At 33.1% G+C, this 14,947-nt stretch overlaps 1 protein-coding gene across 1 annotated transcript; it reads left to right on the forward strand.

The window, feature by feature from the left end:
* The first annotated feature begins 12,061 nt into the window (after positions 1-12,061).
* Positions 12,062-13,662, forward strand: LOC132296346 (uncharacterized). The gene is made up of 2 exons (XM_059794557.1): positions 12,062-13,388; positions 13,505-13,662. The coding sequence occupies exons 1-2, from the start codon at positions 12,062-12,064 to the stop codon at positions 13,660-13,662; spliced, it is 1,485 nt and encodes a 494-aa protein (XP_059650540.1).
* Positions 13,663-14,947: the final 1,285 nt, after the last annotated feature.

Consider the following 14,947-nt stretch of genomic DNA (forward strand, 5'->3'; position numbering starts at 1 on the left):
CCCATATTGAAATGGATCGCATGGGTAATTTGGTATTTTTGTCATTTTTTTGGGCACAAAAGACAAATAATTGCTTGGTAAATGCAATGACACCTAAGGTTGCACTCACCTCTTTAAATTGGGCTCCTTAACAACGTTTGGGGTACAAGTGATTCCTACGATTGGCTCCATTTCAGCTTGGTTAAAAAATTAGTTAAAGAAAAATAAAAGATCATTCCAAGAGTTAATAGTTAGAAACCACTCAGTTCTTGTTACATTAAATTAAACTTTATGAATAAATATTTTCGGTTTCTTCATTGTTTTACTTCGGACATGTTTAAATATAAGAGAGAAAAATGCGAATGTGAACAGCCTTTCACTTTATTCATTTTTTATTTTGTTTTTGGAACTCTTTAGGTTTTGATTGATTTATTGAATATCTTTTAGGCTTCGTTTGGTTAGATGGAATCAACTAGAAAAGAAAGGAAAGAGAAATTTTTTAAATATTTTTAGAGTTTGGATAGATGGAAAAGAATCATAATAGAAAATTTAGTTTCCCGCATTAGGCTACTTTCTCCCAAAACTTTTCTCACACAAAACACGGGGAAATAATTAATTTCTTTATTTTCTAACGGAGTTTCTTTTCTACTAGAGGCAAGTTCTTTAACAATTTATATTTTAGTGGACTTCTAGAAGACAACTTCTCTCTAAACATCTTCTCTTACAATACTATTTGGACGATTTTTTTTTTTTTTTTTTTGGGTTCCAAATATATACATTGTATCATATATATTATACACCTCTATTATATATAGATAGAGAATAATATATATATTTTTCTCTTTTTGTGTTCTCTGGTTGAAAGCCCATGAGTCCATGAGCCCAAATTTTTTTATTTTTATTTTTATTTTTTAAGCTTCCTTATTTCTCTTAAATGAATAGATAGTTCTGTTTCTATGGTTCTACCTAAGATGTCTTAAAGTATTGTTTTAATTTAAACAATATAAATAATTATATTATTAAAATTTAATAATTCATCATTTTATTAAAACTTTAAATAAAATAAATATCATCAAACACAAATTTATTTATTTATTTAGTATTTGAAATCATAAGGGTAATTTTGGTATGCATAATCACTTTCTTTTCATTTTCATGCTATCCAAACTAACAAACTAATATTTTCATACAATTTTCCTGAATAAATTTTCATGCTAACCAAATGCTTCATAGAAAATAACTTTTCTTTTCATTCACTTCACTTTTCTTTCATTTTTCATTTCTTTTGTTTTCTTGCTTATTTCTATCTAACCAAAAGGAGCCTTAAAGTAGTTACGGGAAATTAGCACAGCGACTGCATTAAATGTCTTAAGATTTGAAACTGCTTAGTCCTTTAACAGATGCAACATGTATGCTTCTTTTAAAGAATGATGTTTTCCTAAAAAATTGTCTTCTCGATCATTCTTTATATAATTGACCTAACCATTGGCTGCCATTTTTGTAAAAAAATTTCTCAGCTTCCTTGAATGCTGGAGGATGATGCGATTGCCAGGTGCTATGGACTAGAGAAGGGGAGTGTGGTGAAAGTTACTTCCAATGGTGCTATTACTGATTCACTTGTTACTTACTGCTACATAATGTGATCCCATTTTATGTGGTGAAAACATGCTATAGGAATTTTAGAAGCTTGATACCAGTTTTAAAAATATAAAAGAAAGGAATATGGCGCTCTTACTGATTCACTTGTTACTTATCACTGTGTAATGTGACGGCATTTTATGTGGCGAAAACATGCTAGGAAATTTATAAGTTTGATACCTGTATTAAAATAGAAATGAAACGAAGGTTCAAATGATATTTAAAACTTTTACTTGCTGAAAAAAAGAAGGTTGACAATCATACTTCCAGACTGAAAATTTTCTAAATTATTTCAACTGCATAGTGTATGTTATGGCATATTATGGTTTGTCACTAGTTGTTGTCAGTCTGATTGATTTTGCAGGGGATTTAGGTTTCTAGGTGATGGTCATTTCAGATTATCATCAAAACGCTCATTTATCCTGGTGTTTTTACTGGAGCTTTGTTACTTAACTTGCTAAGTAACACGGTACACTTGCTGAGTTAACTCCAATTAGTGTAATTTTGAGTTTTCTCTTAGAAGTATGCATACTTACAAATGAACTACTAAATCAATTTGCTTTTCTGAGGAGATTGCATCTTTAAACAGACAGAAAAGGGGATCCCTAGGCATTCCATTTTTTGCTTTTAGAATAGCTCAACTCGGTAAAAAAGCTAACTTGACTCAAAGAGTTGAGATACTTTCAGAGGTATTAGACTGATAAGAACCCTGATCCCCTATGGCACAGGTTTTTATTCCTTCTACCCAGCTCCCCGAAAACAACTTGCATGTGTTAAGCATACAGCTAGCGTTTTTTCTAAGCCAAGATCAAACTCTATTTTTGATAAATAAGCAATAATCATGCACTTGTTTGCCTTACTAGGTACTCAACCCTCAACCTTCCATTGGAAAGGAAGAGATATTACTTGAAGTTGAACTAAGCAATTGGTATGGAACACTACTTTCAATTTTATTGCCCTCATATATAAGAGTGACTGTAGTTAGAAGTAGAGGGTCAATAGTACAATGTGAGTAGTATTCAAATCCAAGTTAGGAATAATAGTGCAATAATGATGGATTGAGGGTAAGGTGAATTTATTAAGATCTTAATTAATTCATCTGTTTTTGCTTTGCCAAAAAATGAATTGATAAGTAAAAAACCAGTTTGTCAATCAAATCACAACATTTGAAGTATTCAAAGCCTAGTTGGGAACTATAATCTATAGCAGCAGAGCCAACTTCAAAAAGCATGTTTCAGTGCTTATTTAATTTTAGGCCAGTTGCTTGATGAATTTGGATTATATTATCATTCCAAAGTTCCAATGCAGTTCTTGGGCACAAAAACAATAATGTTGCATTTGGAAGCAACATTACTGTTTGGTGCCATTTCAAATCCTATGTAATGACCCAAACCCATGGGTCCAAATCGCTAACCGGGGCTGTTCCCGAACCCGAGGTCAAACAAGAGTGACGTCGTCTCTCCAAATCCTTGGGTGACAAATTTTACCATTCTCACTGCTCCTGATAGCCAAACACATACACACTGGAAGAAGAGATCATGAAGGCAAATAAAATGAACATGGTCAGTCGGCTGATGATCCATGGTCGGTCGGCTGACAAGGCTGGTTCGGTTGGATGACCTACATGGTCGGCCGGCCGAAATGATTGTCAAGATGGTATACTCTCGGGACTGCTACAGTGTCGGTCGGCTGGTGAGGAAGATCGGTCGGTTGAAGCATTGTTTTCACTACTGAACTCTCTGGAATGCCACAAAATGCACTGTCAGCCGGCCGATGGTTCCTTGTCAACCGGTCGATGGTTCCTTGTCAACCGGCCGACAGCCCTGGGAAGCTGCTATATGCAATCCCAGGCTCCAAAAATGCCTTAAATTCATGTGCCAACCTCTGGGAACACCTGATACTCAAAACAAGTCCGAGTTCACAGCAAAGTAATGGACAACAATTCAAGATTTTTAAACATACATAGCTTGTCCCATTCATCATGAAATGTTTACGTAGTCTCAAATTTACATCAATTACACTCAAGTGTCGTAGTCACAATTACATGTCCATAGTTTGCAAAATAAAATACATGTTACAAAAATATGATACTTTACAAAAATAATGGCAAACACCTAAAAGTTGTCAAAAGTAAACTTCTACTCCTTCTTATGCTTGTGGAGGATTGTCATCTACCACTTCCTTCCTGAGCCCTGAAAATATTAAAATAAGGGGTGAGCATAAAGCTCAGTAGAAGTCGCCTAAGGCGTAGTTTTGGATTCCCTTGAGTCATATGACACATAAGAGAGATGAGATAAGGGGTCATGCTTTGGGGTATGTAGAACACTACAATAAACCAAAATTATTTCTAGCATAAAAACACAACTTCTACTAATGATGTACATGTTAATGAAATGTAAATGCACCTCGTTTTCAACTCGGTCTGAATCGGCCTAACCCATAACTTTGGAAAAAAAACTCACAAGCTGACTTTACTGAGGCGAGATTGATGACTATTCCTGGTTCCAATTCTGGCAATGCCTGGCAACCGTTAAATGGTATAGTATCAACTTTTTCACACCCAAAGTTAAGCCGCGCTCCTTCTAGGTCAAACTAGCCCCGGACTCGCCAAATCCGGTTCATTTCAAGGAAAACTTCACATCTCAAGGAACAATGTTAAAAAAAAAAAAAAAAAAAAAAAAAAAAAAAAAATTCCTTCTCAACTCTTTTCAAAACCTCAATTCCCCTGTCATGTCATGCAATGCGCTATGATCACAATAATATAAACATGGTAATCTCTATTTAATGAACATAGCTAAGCATTCCATATGAACATTTCACAACAATCATAGCATGCTCATCCTAGAATTTTTGATACAACAATTATAATTTTAACATGCTTATCATCAAATCCTTCATATAGAAACAACTCATCATTTATATACACATGCATTGTCAAACAACCACCTAACTAATCATGCTTTTAACATTTAATACGCTATTTTCTTTCACAAAACAACAAATTTATAATATAAGGAAGAAAGGGAGCTAAAATTTACTCAATAAGAGTCAAAACTTAAGCATTAAGAGAACCCCTACCTCAGTTAGAGTGCAAATCCACAAGAAGCCCCAATTTCCTTCCTAAACCCTAGAATTTCGAAATTCCTAGGGTGCACCAAATGGAGATTGGTTCCAATCAAATTGAAGATCTCAACGAGCTCTCCAACTTTTCCTAGAATGATATTATCAAAATCCCAACAACGAATTCTAGATCAAGGCTTGAAAGTTTAAAGAAAAGGAAAAAGAAAATGGGAGAAGAGGAGGAGAGAGTGGCGTGAGATTTAGAGAGAGAAGGTGAGACCAAAATAATGGTCTCTTGACCACTTAAAAGAAGAAAATTGGTGGTGGGTCCCACCATAAAAAAAATATCCCACTAAAACAATATATATATGTGTGTGTGTGTGTGTGTGTATACATATTAATTAAATTTCCCATCACCTAATTTAGCTTACAACAATAAAATTATGCACAAATAATCATGCATGATATGCAATGGACCCGTGACACAGCCCTCGTGCACAACAATTTCAGAAATTGAAAAATGATAAAATTCAAGAACATTACATCCTATTTCAAATCCAATGCGCCAATTTAGTGCTCCCAAACATAGCATAAGGGTTCCTGCTTTACCATGATGAAGGATCATGTTGTGATTACAGAGTTGAAACATTATGCTTGTATAGTTGATTGTTTGGGGATAGCGGGGCTCCTCAAAGAGGCAGAAAGGTTTCTTTATTGAAGAAATGATTGTGGAACCATCATATATATGTATGGATATATCATACATGTATGTATATATTTATGATCTTTGGGTTGGGGAGGGGGGAGGCAGTAAGTGGAGAGGAGGGAGAGAATACCAGAGAGGGAAGAAGAGAGAGACATGGATTAGGTAGAGGAGACTGGAGAGTAAAGTGTTACAGTAATAAATAGTGGGCAAGAAAGACAAATTTTTATTATAAAAAGGGCAAAGTACAGTAAACCCCTGGACTATTCGCATTTTGCAATATATATCTCTCGAATTAATTTCTTGCCAAAAAAATTCCCTCCAACCATTAAGGGGTAACACAGTGGATTGGAGTGGATGAAAATACTTTGAGATAAAAATGCTCTTATCCTTATTATATAAAGAAAATTGCAATAAAAATGCTCTTATCCATATTATTTGCCAAGGCCTCCTGTGGTGTAGTTTGGTCATTCACACAATTAAAGAGCGTGTAATTGGATCCTTCACATTTTCTATAAAATGTTTCCACTTTATTTATACAATCAATGTATTCAGCAAATGCTACATAAATTATTCAACTCTTTACCAAATATTTCATATACATGCTATACAATCTGTTTTCAGTTGTCACTAAGATCACTCAGATCTTGATAAGTACTTTGACACAATCTGGTTTCTTCAGCAGGTCAAATGCTTGATCTATTTCATCCAATGAAATTTCATGAGTCAAAAGCTCATCCAGATTGATCTCCTTATTAGCATATTTGTCCACAACACTGGGTAATTCAGACTTGGTTTTTATCCCTCCAAAAGCATAACCATTCACAGTTCTACCCTGCAAGAGTGTCGAAAACAACACCTCCATAGCCGGCTTAGGCCCTACGCCCATTTGTACCAAAGTGCCTCTTCCCGGTTTAACGGCTTCCTAGGCCTCCGCCACCAATGGTGGAGCTCCGGTGCATTCGAAGCAATAGTTTACACTACTTCCTCCAGTTCCCTCCCTGATTAGTTCCGCAATAGATTTATCATATTTATCCGGATTGATAAGATCATTCGTCAAAATATATTAGATAGTCGTTTTTTTTTTTGGAGAATAGGGAAGAAGATGTTAATGTCGTTGATAGGGGGATGGTACCAGTAGTAGTGCTGGTGTACTGAATGCACTTAATTTATCTAATGATAGTGCAGCACAAATAGGAGCCTTTAGAACTTATCTGACGAATCAAATGTGAGCATCATTCGGAGGCAATGCTAGATAAAGTTACTAATTCTTCAATGCTTTGTCTTGGTTAGCTATTTCTATAATTCTCTAATGTTTTGTTTTGGTTATGTGTCACTAAATTTAATGTTTGTACAACTAAAAGTGCATATGACTTTTGAAGTAATTCATGTAACTCTTTTATTATATTTAAATTTAGTCAAGTTTTAATTAAACTTGATATATTGTATTTGTGCAACTTTATTAAGTTAAAAATACTAGCTAAAATAAATGCACCTCCAACACTTATTTAAAAAAATAAATTTCATTAATAGTTAATATCATAAATACAGGATTCAGGTGTTTGTTTCTTAAAATGCCTTTAGGCCCGACAAACTTAGGCTTAAACGGGCAGTTTTCGAAACTGTAGGTTGGGGTTGGCCTGGCCCAGCCCATTATGCTGTGGGCTTAGAACACCAAACTTGATATATATATATTTTTTTAATCTAATTTTATTCTTGTGGGCTTCTAGTAACTATTCTAGGAACTAAATATGATTTTTTTTCTTTTTTTTTGTTCTTTTTCTCCTCTCTAAAGTTCAAGAAAACAAACACCCATACTTCTAAAGACTCAAACACCTGAATCCTGTATGAGGAGGAACTCAAGGAAGGCTTGTACCAGCTGAATTATGAACCCGAATTAACACCCAATCTCCTATTGGGATGAAGGCTTGCACCAGCATAATGAACTGATTGTATTGATTGCATTCAATCAAGGACCTCACTCCTGTGTTACCTGTACTCGTCGTTTCCGGCGAGGGTGTCCGTGTCGACACGATACGACACCGACACGGACTCGGGATATGCGTCCGACCTTGTACGGTCAAGATCGGACACGGCCGTTGAAGAAAACCCTTGTTTCAGTGGTCGGAAATTATGGTCGGAAATTTTTGGTTTCATCGCGTTTTCAGGAAGAGGTTTTGGAGAAGACGAGGGTTCTTCACGCGTTGGTTTTGTATAGAAACCTACCCTATTTGGAGCGTCCCACTCACGCGTAAACTTGACAGCCTGTCATTGTCGAGAAACGTACTAGAGTGTGTGTATATATATATATATGGTAGTGTATATATATATGTATATATATATGATTGTAGCATAAATATCTATATACATATAATCATTTAGTGGGTTACCAGTTGTAACCCACTAACCATGTACATGTTGACCATGTATATGTTGACCGACATAAAAAAAAACAGGTGTAATTTTACATTTTTGACCTTATAATTTATGATGGAAAAATTAGAAAAGATTGGGTAGGATTCAGTTACGGTATTTCTGTTCTTTCTTCCTCTTGTGTATGACTATGTGTATACATATATATGGGTTTTTTTTTTCGGTTTTTTTTTTTTTTTGACAAGAATAACCTAATTTATTACTCTTCTTATATTTGTAAGTTAATACAATTATGTAATTTTGTACTCATGAAAAATCTTTTCCCCAGTTTTATTTTATTTTTTGTTTTTCCCTCTATGTTTTTTTCAGAGTTCATATTGCAGGCCAGCAGTGCAAGAAACACTGTGAGATCACCATCGCCCAGGGAGCATTGTAAGAGGGATTCATTAGATTCGGCCGAACTCAATATTTTAATTCTAACTTCTCACCGGAATCCGTGGATTCCGACTGGAATCATTCTTATTAAACATGGAGTAATAAAATAAACTATGAGAAATTTGAGTTCCATTGATTCCAATTTGAATCCATGATTAATTTAGTTTGATTTTGAAATTATTGAGTTCATAAAATTACAACAATGAAAAAAAAAAATAAAAAAAATAAAAAATAAAAAAACTTTGAAGAGAAAAAAATTATGATTTAATTGACTAAAGGGAAATAGGAATGTAACTTTTTTTTTTTTTAAGAAAAAAGGAAATTATAGGAATTTGAAGAGTAAAAGAAGGGAAAAAAAAAAAGGAAATAAGAAATAATTTTAGTAAATGAAGATTTTAGATATAAAGGACCATAAGTAAAAGATCAAATTATGATTTAATTGACGAAAGGGAAATAGGAATGTAACTTTTTTTTTTAAGAAAAAAGGAAATTATAGGAATTTGAAGAGTAAAAGAAGGGAAAAAACAAAAAAAAAAAAAGAAAAAAAGAAAAAAGAAATAATTTTAGTAAATGAAGATTTTAGATATAAAGGACAATAATTAAAAGATCAAATTATGATTTAATTGACCAAAGGGAAATAGGAATGTAATTTTTTTTTTTTTTTTTTTAAGAAAAAAGGAAATTATAGGAATTTGAAGAGTAAAAGAAGAGGAAAAAAAAAAAAAAAGGAAATAAGAAATAATTTTAGTAAATGAAGATTTTAGATATAAAGGACAATAATTAAAAGAACAAATTATGATTTAATTGACAAAAGGGAAATAGGAATGTGACCCTTTATAGGGATTTGAAGAGTAAAAGAAGGGGCAAAAAAAAAAAAAAAAAAAAGGAAATAAGAAATAATTTTAGTAAATGAAGATTTTAGATATAAAGGACAATAATTAAAAGATCAGACTTATTTGCTTTGACATTTCAAAATGGATGACTAATATAGGAAATCTAAAAATAATATTGTCTAAAATAATAAAAGGTTTTTCCCATAATTAAATCTCATAAATCCATTAAAGAGGGTAAATAAATACTTATGCATTTTTTATATAACTTTCATATAAAAATATTGAAAGTAAACTAATTTCACATTAATTACTAATCATGTTTGAGGTTTATAAATATTCTAAAAAATATTATATACATTATATTTAAATTAATTAACTTTTTATCCCATATTTAAACCTCGTATCTTACACACTCACTTATTGCTAAGAAAATTATATAATTTTCTTATTACTCATTAATCATGTTTAAGGGTATAAATATCCTACAAAAAAATTTAAATTTATATTACTTAAGTTTCTTTCCTATTTAAATCTCACATACCCATTTATTAGTAAGATAATTATATAAATAATTACACATTAAATTATTTATTTTGTTTACAAAAATATTAGAATAAAATTAAGTATTTAACTAAAAAAAAAGCTTATATTTAAGTATTTAACTATATAATTCACATTGAATTATATTTGTCCTAATTAAACACATTGAATTAAGGAAGCTTTGGAAAAAAAATAAAAAAATTAAGGAGGTTATATAATTAAGGATAGTGATAGATGGGCCGATAATTTTGGCAGAATCTACATGGCAATCCAGGTAAGCAACTTTAACAATTAAAAAAAGGAAAGAAAATAAAAGGGGAAACAATATATGCATCCACACATTCATCTTTCCCAGGCTGTCAAATTCTAGGCTAAGTATCTGATAGTTATCAAATCTCTTCCTCTTTGTTTCTTCTCTTCAAACAATATTTCTTACCTTTTGAAATTAAGAAGGCTACACTAATATAGTGATCCTATTACCTATATAACTCTATAATTTAACACATGTAATTAAAAATCTCACACTAATATAGTGATCTATATATAACTATATAATTAAACGCATTGAATTATGGAGGCTATATATACTAGTATAGTGATTCTATATAATTATATAATTTAACACATGTAATTATACGATTTATATCTATATAATCAAACACATTGAATTAAGGAGGCTATACTATTAGTATAGTGATCCTGTATAACTATATAATTAAACACATTGAATTAAGGAGGCTATATATATATATATATATATATATATATATATATATATATATATATATATATATATAATGATCGATCCTATATAACTATGTAATTAAATAAGGCTTAATTTAATTACTAATTAATTATAATTTAAGTTGTTAATTACATGAATGTAGTCACTTTCATAAGAACTAGTAATTCAATACGAACTAGTAGTTCCATAGCAACTAATTACAACCTTGGGTAGTCACATCATCAAATTGGAGGCTGAGAAGATTTTTTTGCATACAATGATACAAGTTATGTACAAGTGTACAACTGACAAGGTTTTATATATTGCAAAAAATAACATATTGGAGGCGGGAGTTTCTTTTGCATTTAATGCATACAAGACAAGGGTTTGAAAAGTTGAAATCCAATGTATATGTGGCTGTGGCCCGTGGGTTTGGTGGAGTGCATGGAGATTGGAGACGATGGAGTGTTAGACTCATTATACTCTACCAAACTCTTATTTCTCGGACACCACATCTCTCTCATTTGCCGAAAGTCAGATAGACATTGAGCTTCAACAATAATCTCATTTGCAAATACAGAAGAAGAACAGGTATATACTCAAATCAAATGGTTGGTTATTTATTCCTCCAAGTATTTTTTGATTTCAACAATAATCTCATCTTCAAATAGGGAACAAAAACACGTTTATACTGAAATCAATTGGCTGGTTTTTATTCCTCAAACTTTGAGCTTCAACAAAAATCTCATCTACAAATAGGGAACAAGAACAGGTATAAACTTAAATCTATTGGCTGGTTTTTATTCCTCAAGTATTTTTTGATTTTAAGTTTCAAAGTAATGGCCGGATTGCCAAGTTGGTGCTGCTAAGTTGTTAACATACATCTTAAGTATTTCGTATTTTCTCATTCTCTTGTTGGTGCTGCTAAGTTGTTGCTCCCTTAATGCATCAGTAATGTACTAACAAATTAAAAATTACATTTAGTGTGTAGAATTATATTTATTGCTTATGTGTACTTTGTTTATTTTTTTTATTACTTTGTATACATTCTTTATTTTCTAGATGTCTGCCAAAGGGAAAGGGAAGGTAAACCTAAGACCATCAAAAGCTCAAAGAACTGAATTTGGTGACAAACCACTATGGAATCATGTGACAGTTCTTAGCCTACCAACACGTGGAGGTGGAAATAGAAATTGGTGTTGCAATTATTGCAACAAAAAGGTAATAGGATCATATTCAAAAGTCAAGGGTCATTTATTGAAGATTCCTAATCAAGGGGTTGAAGCTTTCAAGTCTATAAGTAATGATGTATTTGAAGCACTAAAGAAGGAACACGTGCAATCTGAAAGCAAAAGGGCACAACTGGAATTGAATGTGAGAAAGAAGGAAGAGTATTTATCATTGCCTGAAGGATCAGATTTATTGCAATGCAAAAAAAGAAAGTGATTAGCTCTAGGAGCTCTAGAAAATTCATTTAATGTAGCACAACCAGATGAAGCAGATAAACAGGCTGCCCGCATGTTCTACGCATCTGCCTTATCCTTCAACTTCGTAAGGTGCCCTCACTTCAGAAAATATTCACTCACATTAGCCAATAGCAAGTTATCTGACTATACACCTCCAACATTTGACAGATTACGAACAACATTGCTGGCCCAAGAGAAGGCACATATTAATCGAAAGCTCTAACCGATAAAAGATAGCTGGAAAAAGAAAGGCATGTCCCTTTGTTCAGATAGGTGGTTAGATAGACAAAGGAGGCCACTAATAAATGTAATGGCTACATCAGTAGGTGGTGCTATGCTCTTGAAGGCAGTCGATGCAAGTGGCAACATAAAAGATGTTGAGTATGTAGTAAATTTGTTTATACCAGTGATCAAAGATGTGGGAGAACACAATGTTGTTCAGATCATTACTGATAATGGGAGTAACTTTAAGGCTGCTGGGGGTATAATTGAAAGTACATATCCTCACATCTTTTGGACTCCATGTGTTGTGCATTGCCTAAATTTGACACTAAAAAGCATTTGTGAACCATCTGAAACCTCACCTCAATATACTCATTGTAAATGGATTATTGATTTGGTGAGTAGTGTTCAAAATATAAGAAATTTCATTGTTAACCATGGTATGGTACTCTCAATTTTCAATAATTACTCGGAATTGGGTTTACTAAGGGTAGCGGAAACAAGATTTGCATCAAGCATAATCATGGCAAAACGTTTGAAAGAAGTGAAGGATGCACTTGAGAAGATGGTGATGGATCCAACTTGGAGAAGGCTTCTAAAAGGAGATGGAAAGTCAACAATTAAAATCAAGGCTAGGGAAGTTAAAAAATGCATTGTGAGTGACAGTTGGTGGGATGACTTGGAATATCTCTTGGAATTTACTGAACCTATTGTTGATTTTTTGAGGTTAGCAAACACTGATGCCCCTGTTCTCCATTTGATTTATGATATGTGGGACACAATGATTGAGAAAGTTAAATTCAGAATATTTGTTCATGATAAACAAGATATGCTGACTGGCCAATCAAATTTCTTTGATGTCATTCACAATATATTGGAAACAAGATGGAATAAAAGCAACAATCCACTGCATTGTATGGCTCATTCATTGGTTCCTAAATACTACACTGAAGCTTGGATTAGAGGTGGAAGTGATGGAGTTCCACGGCTCTCACCACATGAAGATCAAGAGGTCTCTTCGAATAGAAGTAAATGTTTCAAACAATTATTTAGCAATCAAGATGATCTTCGGAAAGTTTATATTGAATATGGAGCTTTTTCAAGTGGATCCGGTTACTTCAATGAGTCTCATGTTATTGATGCAAAATTATATGAGGAACCAATTTCATGGTGGGCAAATCATGGTTCTTCAACACCAATGTTACAAGCTTTAGCATTCAAGCTTCTTTCACAGCCTGCATCATCATCTTGTTGTGAAAGAAATTGGAGTACATATTCTCTTATTCAAAGCATTAAAAGAAATAGATTGACTACAAGTAGAGCTGAGGATTTGGTCTTTGTATATTGCAACCTCCGTCTCATGTCAAGAAAGAAGAACGAATACAAAGAAGGGCCGACAAAGTATTGGGACTTATGTAAGTTCACTAACTAACTACTTTTAAATTTTAATATCTTCAATAAACTTCTAAAAATATTCTTCTTCTGCTTAATGTTTTTTTTTACATCAATGTTAATTTATTTTGTTTAATAGGTGGTGATAAGTTTGATATTGATGGTAATACTCTTGGGGAACTTGCTGAACTTTCCATCAATGAGCCAGAGTTAGAGCTTATAACATTTGATGATGCATTTGAAGAAGGGCAAGAGGCTGCCTTAGGGGCTGAAGTTGAACCACTTGAAGAATTCTAACAAGGAATGATGGATTGAAGAAAAAGAAATGAAGCAGTTCAAAGATAAAAGAACCATACCTTGGCTTTTGAGTTTTGATTTTTGCTTTTCTATTTTAATTTTTTGAGTTGTTGAACTTAAATGTTGTCTTGTTTCCAAGTTGCCAACTTGTCTGTTACTCTGTTAGTAACTTAGTACTTGGTTCAGTGCTTGGTAATGCTGTAATAGTATACTTTGAATGTGTCTATGACTTTATGATATAAATTATATAATTGTAGTTTAAACTTTGAACTTTTAAAGTCTTCAATTTACTCTTAACTTAAGTTCTTAACTTCTCAAGTCTTTAACAGGTGAAAGTGAATGATATACTCATTTAGGCATTTAGGCTATTTAGCAACCAGCAAGTATGCTTCTTTATCCTTATGCTTAACAATTTAGCATCTGTTTATTTTTTTTAATAAGTTCACAACATAAGATAAATTTCAATTTAATATTTCAGGTGCAAACTTGCAAAGTGCGGATTGTGCAAGTGTGATCAGTGGTGATATACTGATATGTAATTGAAGGCTAAAGTCACTAAAGTATTATGGTGCAGTGCAACTGTACAAGTGCAAGTGTGGGAATTCAGTATTCACAGAATCACAATAAAGTGATAAACCAATAAGGTACTTATAAGTTATAATTATATAATTTATATCATACTAAATTACTAATATACTGTCATGTATCATGCATTCATGTATGGTTGTATGCCTAACTGCCTATATATATGTCTTTAGACTCTTTAATACTCCAATATACTATTTTCTATGCCGTGTCCAAGTACCCGTGTCCGAGTTTTGGACACTTTTATTCTGTGTCCCCGTGTCCTATAATTTAATAGATAGATGAATCCAACCTCTAGACACGTACCCGAGTCCGGGTAACATAGCCTCACTCTCTATGAACGCACCCAATAAATATAACCCCAAATGAGAGAAAGAAGAAAGGCCAGGAGAAAGAAGTATTCTGAACTGCTTACTTTTCATTGGGGTCTTAAACCCTTATATAAGAGTACAAACCCCAGGTGAGTCCTTCCAAGACTCATTTCTTGCTATAGTTTTTCCAAAATAGAGCTTCCTTCCTCATTTTGCTGAGTTCTTCTGGTTGAACACGGACTGCTGTTGGGCCTGGTGGGCTTCATGTTCTGCCTCTGGCTTTCTTGATCAGTCTGTCTTCCATGTTCCGGCCCAATTACTTCCCCATCTTCGCCTGCTCCATGCGCGGGCAGGTGTCTCGCTCTGATTGGAGTGCTCATGCACATGTG

This window comes from Cornus florida, unplaced genomic scaffold (genome assembly GCF_030987335.1).
Source record: "Cornus florida cultivar Cherokee Brave unplaced genomic scaffold, ASM3098733v1 CherokeeBrave_3.0.0_Hap2_Chr02, whole genome shotgun sequence".
In the NCBI taxonomy this organism is placed as follows: Eukaryota; Viridiplantae; Streptophyta; class Magnoliopsida; order Cornales; family Cornaceae; genus Cornus; species Cornus florida.

Coding starts and splice junctions, on each gene's coding strand:
- LOC132296346 (XM_059794557.1), top strand. CDS start 12,062: ATGGCTACATCAGTAGGTGGTGCTATGCTCTTGAAGGCAGTCGATGCA. Junction 13,389..13,504: donor GACAAAGTATTGGGACTTAT/GTAAGTTCACTA, acceptor TTTGTTTAATAG/GTGGTGATAAGTTTGATATT.